This window comes from Lolium rigidum, chromosome 7 (genome assembly GCF_022539505.1).
Source record: "Lolium rigidum isolate FL_2022 chromosome 7, APGP_CSIRO_Lrig_0.1, whole genome shotgun sequence".
NCBI classification, from domain to species: domain Eukaryota; kingdom Viridiplantae; phylum Streptophyta; class Magnoliopsida; order Poales; family Poaceae; genus Lolium; species Lolium rigidum.
Window position 1 is genome coordinate 333449211 of NC_061514.1, and position 16856 is coordinate 333466066.

The 16856-nt window shown below is 41.1% G+C and overlaps 1 protein-coding gene across 1 annotated transcript; it reads right to left on the reverse strand.

Annotated features, from left to right (window-relative positions):
* Positions 1-990: 990 nt before the first annotated feature.
* On the reverse strand, positions 991-6015 carry LOC124674076 (ubiquitin carboxyl-terminal hydrolase 24-like). Its single transcript, XM_047210111.1, has 7 exons — positions 5932-6015; positions 4431-5399; positions 4167-4354; positions 3381-3616; positions 2560-2702; positions 1774-1950; positions 991-1444 (listed from the first exon to the last, which is right to left on the reverse strand). The coding sequence occupies exons 1-7, from the start codon at positions 5947-5949 to the stop codon at positions 1256-1258; spliced, it is 1920 nt and encodes a 639-aa protein (XP_047066067.1). The 5' UTR covers positions 5950-6015; the 3' UTR covers positions 991-1255.
* Between the last annotated feature and the right edge of the window lie 10841 nt (positions 6016-16856).

Genomic DNA, 16856 nt, shown 5'->3' on the forward strand with positions numbered 1-16856 from the left:
AGGCACCATCTCTTTTGCAACTTTCAATTAGGCTGCCTAAAATGCAAAGAAGTTGACATGGCATAGAAGATGAAGAGCGACTCATGTACTTTGCAGGACTTCAAAAGTGGGCTGAAGGGGAAAGCCCCCTCACTATGTTACCTGACATATATAAATAGTGATGGTGAAATTGTTTGATTTAAGAAGGTATCCGACAGAGATCACTTCGTTTGGTTCGGCCATTAAGAGCTTAAAATGGAAGTGAGTGATCAAGAAGGTATCCGAAAGAGACCATGCATAAGAGAGGAAATGGCATTTGTATAAGGTTTAACGGGTACAGGCACGCAAGAGACAGCTTTAGATCGTTTTCTTCAGGCAGGTCTTGCATGTTCTAGTTTTTGAATAAGCTGCATCACAAGCATGATACAGGCATACAAACAGTGTGCAGCAGTGGGAAGAACGCTCATCGTCAAGAGAAGCAATGTTTTTCCTATGGCCTGAATAGAAATTTGTTCATATGTCAGTCAAGCTTCAACTGTCAAGCACCAAAGTCAAGCCACAAAGCCAAGCGCAATATTTATTGTTGAAACAAGTGGGTATGTTTTAATGGGTTAGTGCTCTGCACGTATAGAAGAAAGAAAACAAGTTCACCGAGTCGTTCAAAGTATTTGATGTAAGGCAATAGGAAACTTAATTCTGGCTGCTTTACAATACCAACAAGGAAGAATAGATAGTAAATATATGGCCATCACAGTTATCATGTTTAAGAAAAGGCCAAACAGCACACCGAACAGGCCGCCAATGATTCTTGCAAATCATAGTTAACCTTCAATACAAGCCCTGATAAGCTGCTCTCCCAGAAGACATGGAACATGGCCACACACATCCAGTCAGGAATTAGCCTCTGATTGTGTGTGCTGCCAACCGAACATCATTTGGCACTTCCAATTATGTTTGCCTAAAATGCAAAAGAGATTTAACAGCACATCGCCATAACACCAACACACAAGATGAATAGCAACTCATGGTTACTTTGCTGGTCATACAAGATGAGCAGTTGCATTTTACAGGACCTCAAAAATGGGCTGAACGGGAAAGCCCCCCTTCACTATGTTATCAGGCATATATATAAATAGAGTCAGGCAACCAGGGTACTTAACACACACGATTCTGCGGTCTCACGGAAGCTACATTAATAGGACAATAGTTAGACAGTGTGACTCACTGTTCCGGCAATAAGAGGAAGGGCTAATCAACCGAGTGGGCAATCCCAGACTTATACTTGCTTGTAGAACAGGACATATGCTTGGTCATGCAAGACCTTGTTCACATTGATGGGCATGACCATGTTGTCATCGAACCGAAGCCACTGCCCACCAGCATGCTTCGCATCAGCAGTGTAATGCCCCCTGGAAGGGCCACTCCCATGATGAGTGATGGTTGCAACGAGCTCATATTTTCTACCCTGCATTCGATAAATGGCAAGACATTAGATCAAGTCATAGAAGTTCATCAGAGAAACATAAATCTGATTTTATCTCTGTTATGGGCACATAGATTTAGTCTACCCTACATTAGAACATACTAATGTACAGTACTAAAAAAGGGTTATAAAGACTTCAAAGCTTATAGATACAAATCCCACATGCCGCCAGATCTAGGATAAAACAAGACAAGAATGCTTCTATTGATGGAAAATAGAGTGACAAAAGCATGCCCTGAATTATTGACCAAATAGTAGATACAACAACTGGGAATTAGAAAATTGTAAGAGAATATCCAGGAAATTATCACCTCTGATGATGGTGAGCTCAGCAGATCCCGATTAAGAACCAGTTCAAGAGGGAAGTACAGCGGCTTGTAGAGTTTAGTACAACCATGATTTCCATAACTGAACCTCTTCAAATGTAGTATCATAATCTTTGAAAGTGTGTGAATCTGGAAACTTTTTCTAGCTGTCACCACTCCAGCCTGCAAGATCAAATCTGATCAGTTAATACTTTAGCTTGATTTCAAAAGGATAATATAACTGTAAAGAGGATCATACTATTGCACTGAAGAGGTATAATTCAACAACCTAATTTCAGCTATAGCAGCATCAGCACAAGACCAATGTTCAAACAAAAGAAAGTAACGAACCAACTAGTCAGGCAGTCTAATGCTTCATAAATGAATGATGTTAGGGCATGTACACTGGGGTGAAATCAGCCTTCCCATGTGGTCGCCACATCAGATTTTTGCTTAGTTGGAGGAGAGAAGGCAATTTTCTCCATTGTACCATGTGTCTTCCCTTATCAACCCAATTTCTTAGTAAAATTAATTGATTCTCATTAATTGCTAGAGATGACAATAAGAGATAATGCATTGTACCACTTATATTTAGTGTCTTCTCTAGATGACGTGGACTGCTAAGAGAAGGCAAGCCTTCTCTACCATTGTACATGCCCTTAATGCAGAAAGTATAATGTCGATTATATGTAATGTAATAGAAGTTTGAAAATAATGAAAGCAATTCTCTGATAAGTTGAGTAACTGCAAAATTTAAAGGTCGAACTACTGAACACAAATTTCAGCAAGAACCTTTCCAGCAGCTGTTCTGTATCCTTCCAAAGATTCGGGAGTGGAAAACAGATGAAGTGCATCCTCAACCGTATGAACAGCATCTGGGAATATATCTAGATGGAGCAGCAGGAAAGGTTGAATGGTGGCTGACGGTTTGTTACCTGATAGATCCAAAAAGAGCATACAACATGAGAGTGTAAAACAGCATAACTGTACCTACTCGAGTTTTTCTATGGCTAATATTAATGAATTGAACCTTGCTTCTGAAAGCCTACATGAATATTATGCAGGATTCTGACAACAATGAAAAGGAAAATTCTTAGCAGAAATGAACAGTTAACATATTGTACTTGAAGATCAAAAATAAGCAAATATGTCTTTTCCTTAACAATTTGACAACACTTTTGCAAGCTTAAGAAACAACATTTCTATTACAAGCTAAGGTGCTATTACCTCTGTTTCATCTTATTAGGTGTAATCTTTGTGAATGGTGACCAAAGCACTGATTGGAGGATAATTTGGGATGGACATGCCCCTGGTTACAACTTTGATTACAGGAGTAATTACCGGTGGCTAATTAATGATCCTTCCAATTCAGGAGGGGTAGAATTGGGATCTACTGGGATATGGAGATACACCTAACTATTTAAAAGTTACCTATAACAGAAATGGACCTAATAAAAAGGAACAGAGAGTAGTAATTTCAGGGAAAACATGGCAAGCAAAAAAATCAAGAGAAAAATACCTATTGATAAAAAAGTATGGCTTCTCAGAAAGGCATCTAGTTGCCTAGGTCGGAGTTACAAATTAATTAATTTTCTCAGTACAAGGAAAATTACCTGCAGCTTTCACCATGCTTTGCAGCTCTCCTCCAAAAATAGCACTTAGCTCGGAGGGAACTAAACTCTGTGTTCTCATGATTGCAGATTTGTTCTTCCTTCCAACGGTCTCCCAGGCATCATCATCAGAAGCAGAAACAACCATACCTTCCTTTGAATTTGATCCATTAAGCTTCAACAGTTCATCATGCATTCTATCCATGGCGAAACTTAGGAACTCTTGGGCATCTTCTTGTCTGCAGAAATGTGAAGTGTCATAAACTGAAACAAGAAGCTACTTAGATAGGAAAGTCCATAAAAGGATGTCTTAGATTTGTCTAAACTTGGATTTATGTAGACACTAGTCCATAAAAGGATGTCTTAGTGTCTACATAAATCCAAGTTTAGACAAATCTTTTATGGACAGAGGTAGTGCATGACATTTATAGTAACAACAAACAAGAGCAGCATGCATAATGTGCATGTGCGCAATAAAGCAAAATACATTGTTTGAATAAATTTCAAGCTAATATGACATCCGTGCTCAGTTTCATGTTTAGTGCACGTGATCATGCTCAGAAGTATTGTGTATAGCTTCAATGTCAAAATTGGTTAGCAGTTAAGGACAAACATGCATGAGGACACTAACAAGGTCCACATCTTGCTAGACTAGATGATGCTACAGAATAAGCAAGAGCAGGACAAAGGTTGCTGTCCACAATTAATACCCAGAGCAGTCAGACAATTAACATTCACAGGTCATGAATTTCACTTCTAATGACCAAGAGCAACCTCAACAGCACTTACCTTGGCCGAGCAGATGTTCCAGCCGGTACATCTGGAGTAAAGTTTCTCAGAACTTGATCGAACATGGCAGGATTGATTACTTTTGCGGAGATAATAGCAACATTCTCTTCTTTCTTCATACTGGACTCGTCAAGCACATCAAACTGAGAGATGAGCTCAACGAATGCACTCAATGTAGGGTAGCCAACCTAAATTGAAAGCAGTATTCAGAACAATGTCGATGAAATAAGCGCAGACAGGACATGAAACTGATCCGTTTAGTACCTTGGGTATACTCCGATTCCTCAGGTCTTGTAGAAGCTGAACAAAAGGCGAGCATGAAAGGAAAGCCTGCAAAGTTGCATTCAGGAAGCATATATTTCCTGTATTCTTCAAACCGTGAGGAAGCACTGGCTTGTTCTGATAGGCTTCCTTATTTAAGCTTGGGGTAGACTCATCTACTGGAGCTGCAATAATAGGTGCATCAACACCTGTGCTCCCATTCTCAGTTACTTGCATAGCTGAAGTGCTGCCTTGTGTGGGCGTTGAACTGGTAATATTCTTGACAGGTACACCTGAAGGAACCACAGATTCGGTCTTCTTTACACTGTTGACAGGCCCAGGTGAAGAAACCTTAGCTTCAGTCTTCTTTACATTGTTGGCATGCCCAGCTAAAGGAACCTTCTTCACATTGTTGATAGGCCCAGGTGAAAGAACCGTAGCGTCAGTCTTCTTCACATTCTTGACAGGAGCAGCTGGAGGGACTGGGGCTTCAGCCTTCTTTATGTTCTTGACAGGACCAGCTGAAGGAGCTGAAGCTTCAGCCTTCTTCACATTGCTGACAGGGCCAGGGCCAGCTGAAGGAACCACCGCCTCAGCCTCCTTCGCATTGCTAACAGGCCCAGCTGTAGCTTCAGACTTTACATTCTTGACGAGAGCACCATTACTAGGAGAACCAACGGCAGGACATCCATTGAACTGCACCGCCCCGCCATTCGGTACGCTAGATGCTACGGTCTCCTTTTTACTGCTCCACGGGTGATCCTTCACATGGCCAGATGCTGATTTTGGAGGGTGAACAGCGCCTTCGGTGGCATGATTTGACGCTTTTTCCGAACTTACCATAGAGAAGTTCAGTGACCCGAACTGGATCTCGGCTAGCTCCCATGCCTTCTCCTCGCTCTTCGGTTCGGGTACAGGCTGCCCCTGGAACAGCTTCGCCTCGTCCTCCGTGAAGGACCCGAACAACACGACCTGCATTGCAGAGGAAACTACGATGATGAGGATAGAGGAATGCCTGAAACACTTTGCGCACAGAAACGGGTTGTGAAGCATCCAGACAAGAATTACATCAAGATATCGGTATTAAGGTTGCTAGAGAAAACTGTATTGGTAACCCTTTATGTACTCCGGTGGTCTGTGTTTAAGGAAAGTAACTCTAGATCCTACTTGATCATATGCCCAATCTCTCATGTACTCCACATAACTTCCGAGCAACAACAATTTGAGACCGATCATAACCACTACTAGCTACCGACCAAGCGTACGTCATCGGCGCCACGCCATCCAGTGCCGTGAGTATGCACACAAGGTGGCATTACATCAGCGAGGCTTGTACTGTATGTACATACTCCAAAACGGCAAAGGCGCATCAATTCACCCAAGCGCCCAACCAGAAACCGCCCCCGCCGGATTTAATGCGCCGCAGTACAGAGAATCAACTACATCGCGCAATTAATCAAGGGATGCCAATGCGCACGAACGGCCGGGGGAGTGGGTGGGATACCTGGTCGGCGCCGCTCATCTCCGCTGCGGCGAAGAAGGCTGGGACTGGGTGGAGCTGGCCGCGCGGGAAGCCTCCTCCTGGGAGCAAGGGAAGGCGAGGCGGCAGGCGGGAGACATCAAAGGCGGCGGCCGGCCGTGGGGGTGGCTGGACGCCGGCGGCCGCGCTGCCCTGCTTGCCGCAGGACCGGCACGGCGCGGCGTGGGGGCGCGGCTGGGGAGGGAGGGAGTGGGCGATCAGTGGGCGGCGCCGCCGGGCATGGGGGTCGGCGGCGGTGGCGAGGGCGTAGGGTTTGGATTCGGCGTGGTTTAGGCGTGGGGAGAGAGGAGAGAGGAGAGAAGGGGAGTTGGGAAGGGAGAAGTCGTGCGTGCGTGGGCGTGTGGCAGCAGGCGGAGGCTATGTGGGCGGCTACTCCGTGGTGGGCCGGGCTGGGGGTTTTATGCGTTGGTCAGGCTGCGCCGCGCGGTTTTATTGGGTGCCTGCTCTTCGTGTCCATATTCCCTGCTTTGTTTAAATGAAAGATCCCAATAGATTTCTTTACAATAGATTTCTTTAGAGTAGAACTACTAGCTTAATTATTATTTTTAGCTAAGAACTATCTTAATTATCAATTAAATTAGAACTAGCAAAAGGGGTGTAAGTTTTTTTTAGGGAAGCAGCAAGACTCTGCTGCGGTACTCAAACAATGGTTACATCGTTTATTCAAAAGATTGTTCAAAAGAAAATTAGGACCTCATCGATCCAATTACACGAATGCTTATTTTTTTTAAAAAAAACTTAGCTTACAAGCAACCTTGTAGATAGTAGATGTTGCATACGCGGTACCAGCATAGATTGCAGAAGAATCATCCAACCGCATCTCCTCTCCAATAATACATGCCTCGATTACTTCCATCGAGTCGGGCTTGCCTATTAAATCGTTATTGCACGCCTCATTGTTGGCTACACATAAACCCTCTTACATTGTTTGCTGCTTCGGCCACCGCAGCTGAAGCTACGTCAGGAAGAAAACAGTATTTGGCAGCTATGAACTTCCCTTGATAATCGTGTAACGCGGTAGCAACAACATCATATGCATGAACATCAATGTGAAAGGAAGCATCCACACTAAGCTTACCCATACGAGGATCTGTCTTGGTCCAATTTGCGTTGGATGGCTATCCCTTCTCCTCGCTAGTTGTAGATGCATTAGCTATAATTGATAGGATTGAGTGCATACATTTAAATAGAGGTTGTACATCTTCATTATGACAGTGCTGGCGGCGTCGTATCCGTCACAAATACCAACAAGTGATAGAGATGAGTTCCTTCAAATTAATATAACCAAACCTGGGGGCTAAAAGGTCCCCTCTCTTTAGCAAATGTTCAAGGATGGTTGAACCTGCTGACAAGGATTAACCTCGGCAATTCCATGGATATGAACTTAAGGTTTCGGGGAAAGAGGTGAGCTAGTGGTTCCGTTGGCTGGTCGGACGAACAAGGTAATCCAATAATGTATTGATTGTGAGGCAAAGTCGTCATAATACAAGATTAGACCTAAGGTTACAACAATGATTCGATATCCCCTCCCGCTGGCTCCTCCTAGCCTTTATAGGAGGCTAGGTCTCGAATTTCATTTCGGGTTAGTTTACAAGTAATTGTACAAAACTATGTTTATGTGTGCTCCTAGGTGGGCTTTTCCTTACTCAGCACACTTCAAATCCTGGGCTTCGGATGCTTCCAGTCTTTTAGCTTCATGGGCTTCTTCCCAAATATGTATCAGTGTTCTCAAAGTAACAGGCCCAATAAGGTATACCCATATCACTTGCTCTGTCAACTTGAATGGCATCTTTTATTATGTCAAGTATTCTGAGCTTACCCACATCTCCTAAGCTACAGGGCACCAAAATCTAAATATGCATCGTCTTACTATGTTACTGGTCTTAAATACCTTGAATTATTTTTCTCTAATTTTGTTCTACAACTTTTGTGAAATACTAATGTGGAAATATTTTTTGATAAAAGCGCTCTATCACTTAAAAGATTTAGGTATTATATATGGCCTCTGCATAACTAATATGGAGACAACAACACAAGTCTAGAGTATCAAAAGATAAATACAAAAATAAAGGTGCAATACAGGTAATCCTCAAAGAAATTGAAAGACGCCTAAGATGATGGAGGAACAATCTGAAAATCATGTTGCCATTCATGTTGGATAAAAATATACCTCCTTATTTCCTCCAACCATGTAGACACCTTCATAAGTAGATATCATTTCTCCACACGTTATAGACATGACCATGAACGGGACAAAGCTATGCACCGGTAGATAACCTGCATGAGAGAAGTGTTTCTATCATTAAATATCTTATCATTTCTAAAAGGCCAAAGTGATCAAGTAACGTCAAGAACTTCCACCCTGGTAAGTAATTTAAATCTATGACCCACACCGTTTAGCTAGTTGCAGAATATATTAGCAAAGCCATGTAGGCACAAGGTAGAACCTAATTCGATGACTGATATATAGATCTTACAAATTTTGGATGGGAAGAATAAGTTTTTATTACCCTCATCATATTGACAAAATACATACTTTGTACTTTCATGCCAACTACGTTTTACAAGGTTGTGTTTGGTGGAAATTACACTTCTACGAAAATACCATGGAAATACTTTTGGCTTTAGCAGAATCTCCATTTTTCAATTTTTTTGTTGTTATCAACTAGCACCTCTGGCTGGACATGTGCTCTATACATAGAGTATACAATAATTTACCACTCTCATGTAGATTTCATCGAAATTCATCGGTCACTTACATCCATTGGATAATAGCCAAGCGCTGAAGCATAGTGTTCCATGATGCAGGCCGAGGACCAATTAGATCTCTCATGAGCATCACATTTGGTGTGGAGGACACTCCAACACCTTAGTGATTGTATCACTACAGAGCTAGAGATTGTTTCGGCATTGTAGCATTACCTATATATTTATCCTCCCAAAACCTTACAATTTTCAATCCATCCTTAATTGAGAACGAATCATATGGGAAGTAATATTTTTGATCGCCATTAGGCCAACCCAAAAATGCGGGTCAGTTCCGAAAAAAAATTTGCGGTTCCGTAGGTTTCCAATAAACTTGCGACAATGCACATGAGCCCATATATTTTATTTTTAGAAGATGTTGCCACACTCCATCTTCGGTAAGAAGTTTGAAAAGACATTTACCTAGAAGAGCTTTGTTCTTGACCTCAACGTCATGAATCCATAGACCTCCCTGGTCTTTATGTCAGCAAACCATACTCTCAATCCCCTTTTCAGTTTTGTCCTCCATCTTCTTTCCTTTTTGCTCAAGATGATCACAACTGTCAATTTGTCTCTTATTTATTGGTCCCTTTACTTCCTATTTTTTCACGGTGTGGTCCATAAGCAGCTCGATGATACGTCCAAAACGTATCTACTTTCCCGAACACTTTTGCTGTTGTTTTGCCTCTAATTTGTGTATTTTGCATGCAACTAACACGGACTAACGTTGTTTTCAGCAGAACTGTTCTGGTGTCTCGTTTTTGTGCATAAATCCAACTTTCAGGAAAAACCTCGGAATTTATACAGAAGGCCCTATTTTCCCAGAATACTTACGGAGCCAGAAGGGCAAGTCAGGGGGAGGCCCGAGGGCCCCACACCCTAGGGCGGCGCGGCCCAGGAGGGGGGCGCGGCCCTAGCGTGTGGCCCCCTCGGCCGGCCTCCGACGCCCTCCTTCGGACTACTTATCGGCCTCGACCTAAAACGCACGGAGAGAAGTCGAAGTGGCCGTAAACCCTCCGTAACGCCGCCACATCGCGAAACTCCGTCTCGGGAGCCAGAAGTCTCCGTTCTGGCACTCCGCCGGGACGGGGAATTGGAGGAGATCATCGCCACCATCACCACCGACGCCTCTCCATCGACCAGCCATGTTTCCCCCATCCATGTGTGAGTAATTCCCCCGCTGTAGGCTGAAGGGGATGGTAGGGATTGGATGAGATTGGTCATGTAATAGTGTAAGATTGTTAGGGCATAGTGCCTAGTGTCCGTAATTGGTACTTTGATGATATTGTTGCAACTTGTTATGCTTAATGCTTGTCACTAGGGCCCGAGTGCCATGATCTCAGATCTGAACATGTTATTATTTCATCATGATATTCATTGTTTATGGTCTTACCTCGCAAGTTGTATACACATGTCGCCGTCCGGAACCAATGGCCCCGAAGTGACGAAATCGGGACAACCGGAGGGGATGGTAGTGATGTGAGGATCACATGTGTTCACGGAGTGTTAATGCTTTGCTCCGGTGCTCTATTAAAAGGAGTACCTTAATATCCAAGTAGATTCCCTTGAGGCCCTGCCGCCACCGGCTGGTAGGACAAAAGATGTTGTGCAAGTTTCTCATTGCGAGCACGTACGACTATAATTGGAACACATGCCTATTGATTGCTTTGTACTTAGACACCGTTTTATTATTATCCGCAAATGCCTCGCTTGATTGTTACATGAGTTTCTCTCATCCATGCAACGCCCGTTATCCGTCCCCGTGCCTACGTATTTTAATCCTCGCTCGTTTACTATAATCACTATTGTTGTCTCTCGTTACTCGTCGTCGTTATTTCACTATCGCTATCGCTATAAAACCGTTACTATCGATAAACTCTTGCGAGCAAGTCCGTTTCCAGTGCAACTGAATTGACAACTCAGTTGTTAAGGCTTTCAAGTATTCTTTGTCTCCCCTTGTGTCGAATCAATAAATTGGGTTTTACTACCCGCGAAGACTGCCGCGATCCCCTATACTTGTGGGTCATCAAGACTGTTTTCTGGCACCGTTGCCGGGGAGCATAGCTTTATTTGGAAGTTCATTTGGATTGATATTGTTCGCTGCAAATTCTCCATCATGGGTAAAACTCGTGATCCTAAAGTCGCCATATTAACATCCACTACAAGAAAAGGTACAACTCTGAGTACCTCTCGTCGCTCTTGATTCACCATCTCGTGATTGATAAACTTGTTTCACCGCCACAAGCTTCACTTGCCGGTACTTCGCTCGAATCTGAAAACTCTTATGATATTGATAATGTCTCTGTTGTGCTTGATGATAGTGGTTCATTGGGATCCTTTCTAGATGCTACAATTGCTAGGTCTAGACAAATTGAAAATACCGAAACTCCCGATGCTACTACACTCGTTAATTCACCCGAACTTGATTATTCTAGTGATGATCCCGATGAAGATTATGTGGAGCTTAATGATGATTTAATTAATAGATGCAATGCTACCGCTGATGCAAGTAAAATTAAAAAGTTTCTCACACAATATACTCGTTAGACATAAGTTATCTCCTCGATCCTAAATTTGCCACATCTCCTATATGCATTAAGGATAAAGATTATGATTTTTCTCTTGATCTATCTCATATAGCTATTGTAGAGAAAGCACCCTTTTGTGGTACTGAAAAAGAAAGTGCTCGTAGAACACATGATTGAACTTTCTTCTATGAGTAGTTTGTTTTCTGATGATATCAAGATGCGTACTTATTTTGTCGCTAAATTTTTTCCTTTCTCATTAAAGGATGATGCTAAAACTTGGTATAATAATTTGCCTCCTGGTTCTATTAAAAGTCCAACTGATTTGCGTGATGTTTTCTTTCGAAAATACTTTCCTGCTAGTGCTCAACATGTTGCTTTACGTAAAATTTATAGATTTGACCAGGGAGATGAAGAGAAATTGCTCGAAGCTTGGGCAAGATTTTGTTCTCTTATCGTAGCTCGACCTCGGACATGATTTAGAAAAGAATGATCTACTTGATATATTTTATAGTGGACTAACCATTGAGTCTAGGGCATACCTGGATAGTTGTGCTCGGTTGTGTTTTCAGAAAAGAACTCCGTACGAAGTCGAAGAATTATTGGCTAAAATAGGCCGGAATCATGATGATTGGACTACGCCCGAACCAATTCCAACGCCAATATTGAAGAAGAGGGGTTTAATTAAATTGAATGATTAAGATATGAGGGAAGCCAAGAAGTCTCTCAAGGAGAAAGGTATTAAATCTGAAGATGTGAAGAATCTACCTCCCATAGAAGATATATGTCGTATAATTCCCCCTTCATCCATGATTGAGGTAAACTCCCTTCAGCCGCTTTACTAGGGAAGATATTCCGTATTCAAAACCTCTCGCGCAATGCTTAGATGAGTTTGATAATTATATTGTTAAGCAAGAAAATTTTAATATGAGAGTAGAGAATCATCTAATGGAAAATTCTCAAGCTATTAGCAATTTGCATGATATTGTGGAGAGAACCTCCAATGATGTTAAGATGCTTGTTAAACATTTTCAAATGGTTCAAACTCAAATTGATCAACTCACTAAAGTGCAAAATGGCTTATTACAAAATAATTCTAAAAAGAAACATGCTTATGAAGTAACAACTAGAGGTGGTGTCTCTACCCAGGATCCTCTATATCCTGAAGGGCATCCCAAAAGAATTGAACAAGATTCTCAACGCATTGAACCTAGTGCTCTTTCCAAGAAAAAGAAGAAGAAACATAAAAATGTTGTAGAATCCTCTGAACCTGTTAATGATCCTAATAGTATTTCTATTTCGATGCTGAAACCGAAAGTGGTAATGAACATGATAATAATAATGGTAATGATAAGAATGATGTTTCTGATAAAGAAGAAATTGAAGATGAACCTGAAAAGCGAGATAAAAATAGAAAGTATACTAAAGAAGATTTTATTGCTAAGAAACATGGTAATGAAAGGGAACCTTGGGTGCAAAAGCAAATGCCTTTTCCTGCTAAGAAACTAAAATCAAACGAAGAAGAACACTATAATAAATTTTGTGATTGGATGAAACCTTTATTCTTGCAAATCCCTTTGACTGATGCTATTAAATTGCCTCCTTATTCAAAGTATATGAAAGATATTGTTACTAACAAAAGGAAAATCCCCAATGAGAAAATTTCCACTATGCTTGCTAATTACTCTTTCAATGGCAAAGTTCCAAAGAAGTTGGGCGACCCAGTATACCTACTATTCCTTGTTCTATTAAGAATAATTATGTTAAAACTGCTCTATGTGACTTGGGAGCCGGTGTTAGTGTTATGCTTTTTTCTCTTTATAAGAGACTTTACTTAGATAAGTTGATACCTACCGATATATCTTTGCAAATGGCTGATAAATCTACTCGCTATTCCTGTTGGTATATGTGAGGATGTTCCTGTTCAAGTTACTAATAACTGCTTGATATTAACTGATTTTGTTGTGTTGGAAATGCCTGAAGATGATAATATGTCTATTATTCTTTGGAGACCTTTTATTAACACCGCAGGGGCTGTTATTGATTGCAATAAAGGAAATGTTACTTTCAATGTTGATGATAGGGAGCACACCGTCTATTTCCCCAAGAGGATTGAAAAAGCATGTGGAGTTAATACTATTTCTAATGTGAGAACTATCAAAGTTGGAACTATCGATTGTCCAATATATGAGCCTAAAGAAGAATATCAAACTCTTGTGATTGGATCCATATCAATACAATTCAAGGTAACATGATTGATTTGAGGTTTATTTCTTCATATGCTATGTAAAATTTATTTGGTGGCAAGACTCGATCAACCTTATTAACAAATACTTTTTATATGCATAGAGGAGGTAAACAACATCTCTTTCTTCCTCCACTTATTTTACTTACTCGTAGCAATACATTTGTATCTTTACTTTATTGCATTATTGTGCTAAGTAAAGTCTCTAATAGAAGGTTGATGCTAGATTTGGATTTACTGCACGAAACAGGATTTCTTGCTGTCACGAATTTGGGTAGGGTTCTTTGTAGGTAACTCAGAAAAATCTGCCAATTTACGTGAGTGATCCTCAGATATGTACGCAACTTTCATTAGTTTTGAGTTTTCTGATTTGAGCAACGGAAATACCTCTTTAAAATTCGTCTTTACTGGTTGTTTTGTTTTGGCAGATTATGTCTCTGTTTTTTTTGCATTGTCTCTTGTGGACTTTAAGCAAGGCTTTCTAGACGTGGAGAGCTGTAGCTAATGTTTTATTGAGTTCTTGCAATGTGTCACTACAGGACTAAAGTGGATTAAAGTTTTTGAGTACTAACCCCTCTAATGAAGTTTATGAGAAGTTTGGTGTGGTAGAAGTTTTTAAGGGTCAAGAGAGAAGGGTGATATAATGTGATCAAGAAGAGTCAAAAGCCTAAGCTTGGGGGAGGTATACCGGCATCACTCATTCTTTGCATATTATGGTTGCTGGATACTTGTACATACTTGTTTAGTTTCTTTGAGTGGTTTTCTAATGAGAGGGAGATGATATTTGGGAAAGTGCTGCCTGAAAACAGATTCTGGGCTGTTACCAAAAAAATTCGTGCGCACAGCCAGAACGTTATTTTGAGCTGCCAATTTTTGTGCATGTTCCCCAGGTTGTTATCTAACTTTCATCAGTTGAACACTTTTCGAGCTGAGCAACGGAAGATTTTTGTAAAAATCGATTTCATGTCTGCTTGTCGAGTTTTGGCAGATTTCGCCATCTTGTTTTTCTGTGTTTCTTTTAGTTTTCATTTTCTTGTTCTTGCTTTGTTTCTTTCCTAAAACACAAAAAGACCAAAAATATTTCTGTTGTTTCTCTTCGCCACTTGTTTATCTTGGTTTCTTGCATTTGCTTCGCTTTATTTGCTATTGCTAGTTTGCTATAAGAAAACCCAAAAAGATTTTGCTTTGTTTGCTTGTTTCCTTTTGTTCTTGTTCTCAAATTCGAAAACACCAAAAATATTTGCTGTTCTTCTTTGGTTTGTAAAGTTCATTATGAGTTCAATGGTCTTCGGTGGCTGGAGCGTGGTTTTCATTTCATATTATCCAAGCTACACAAGTGAAAAGGCAATAATGACGATCTACGACAATCCGATTGTGGTGAGAGGCTGGTATGAACTCTATTTGTTTTCATTTTTGTACATATACTCATCCATGTGAGCATGCTTAGTTGGTTCATGTGAGGTATATGTCATTTAAGAAAGTCTAGTAGTTCATGATCTCTCATGTTTAGCTCCAATTTATTAATATGAGTAGCATGTCATGGATGTTTGCTTGCATTGTTTTATTCATAGATAGGTATGATATTGTGGTATCCTCCTCTGAATAATTCGGTTAAATTAACTTGGCACATGCTCACGCATGCATATGACTGAACAAAAGTCAATTAAGCCTCGATGATTTACATTGCTTCAGAGTTCTTGTATCACTTTTATGCCTCAGTTAATTTATTTTGCCGCAAGCATGATTATGACGATTCATTGCTCTCTTGATTTGTCGCTCCCTAGTCTTTTGCTAGCCTTCACTTGTACTCGAGCGGGAACGCTGCTCGTGCCTCCAAACACATGAAAACCAAGTTATCCCGAGTGTCCACCATAAATACCTATGCATGGCATTTCAAACCATTCCAAGTAAATTCTCATGCGCTACCTTTAAACCTTCAAAATGCTTCTCAATTTGTGTTAACGTTTCATAGCTCATGAGGAAGTATGTGGTGTTTAACTTTCAACCTTGTCATTTACTCTTGACGGATTTTCATATGGACTAGTGGCACATCCACTTATCCAATAATTTTGCAAAAAGAGCTGGCAATGGGGTTCCCAGCCCCAATTAATCAACTTTCATTAATAACTCTCTTCACATGTTTTGCCCTGATTCATCAGTAAGCAACTTAAATTGCAAATAGACACTCCTCCATGGTATGAGATTGATGGAAGGCACCCGAGGATTCGGTTAGCCATGGCTTGTGTAAGCAAAGGTTGGGGGGAGTGTCACCCATAATAAAACTAAAATACATGTGTAAACAAAAGAGAAGAGGGATGATCTACCTTGCCGGTAGAGATAACGTCCTTCATGGGAGCCGCTCTTGAAAGTCCGGTTGGCGAGGTAGTTGGTGTACCCATTACCATTCGTTGACAACAACAAACACCTCTCAAAATAATTTTACTCCTGTTTTACAAATGAAAAGCTCTAGCGCATGTTAATCCCTGCTTCCCTCTGCGAAGGGTCAATCTTTTACTTTTATGTTGTGTCTCCATCCTTTCTTTGAGCACTTTCTTGAGAGCACAACTGTCATTCTTAGTATAATATGCTTGTCTCAAAATATGATTGATTGTGGTATAACTCTGATGCTTTTATCTTTGACAATCACTATTTCTAGTCTTTCTATGAACTTCAGAGGTGCCTGAGCATTTATGTTTTGCTGATCAAATATGGGCAAGCGAGATACCATTCTATCATACTCTTTTATGAACATTGCAATCCTGCTTATATACATGATTCATGATGCTTATTATTAATTGTTGGTACCTTTCCATGATTGATATAGCTATTAGATGATCTTATTTGCATGTATCTTATTATGAACTGCCTAAGTGTTAGCCATAGCATGAGAATATTTACATCATATGAACAAATGTGTTCGTGAAAGTTCTTTTATCGCTCAGTTGTTAACTGAATTGCTTGAGGACAAGCAATAAGCTAAGCTTGGGGGAGTTGATACGTCCAAAACGTATCTACTTTCCCGAACACTTTTGTTGTTGTTTTGCCTCTAATTTGTGTATTTTGGATGCAACTAACACGGACTAACGCTGTTTTCAGCAGAACTGTTACAGTGTCTTGTTTTTGTGCAGAAATCCAACTTTCGGGAAAAACCTCGGAATTTATACGAAGGCCCTATTTTCCCGAATACTTACGGAGCCAGAAGGGCAAGTCAGGGGGAGGCCCGAGGGCCCCACACCCTAGGGCGGCGCGGCCCAGGAGGGGGGCGCGCGGCCCTAGCGTGTGGCCCCCTCGGCCGGCCTCCGACGCCCTCCTTCGGACTACTTATCGGCCTCGACCTAAAAACGCACGGAGAGAAGTCGAAGTGGCCAGAAACC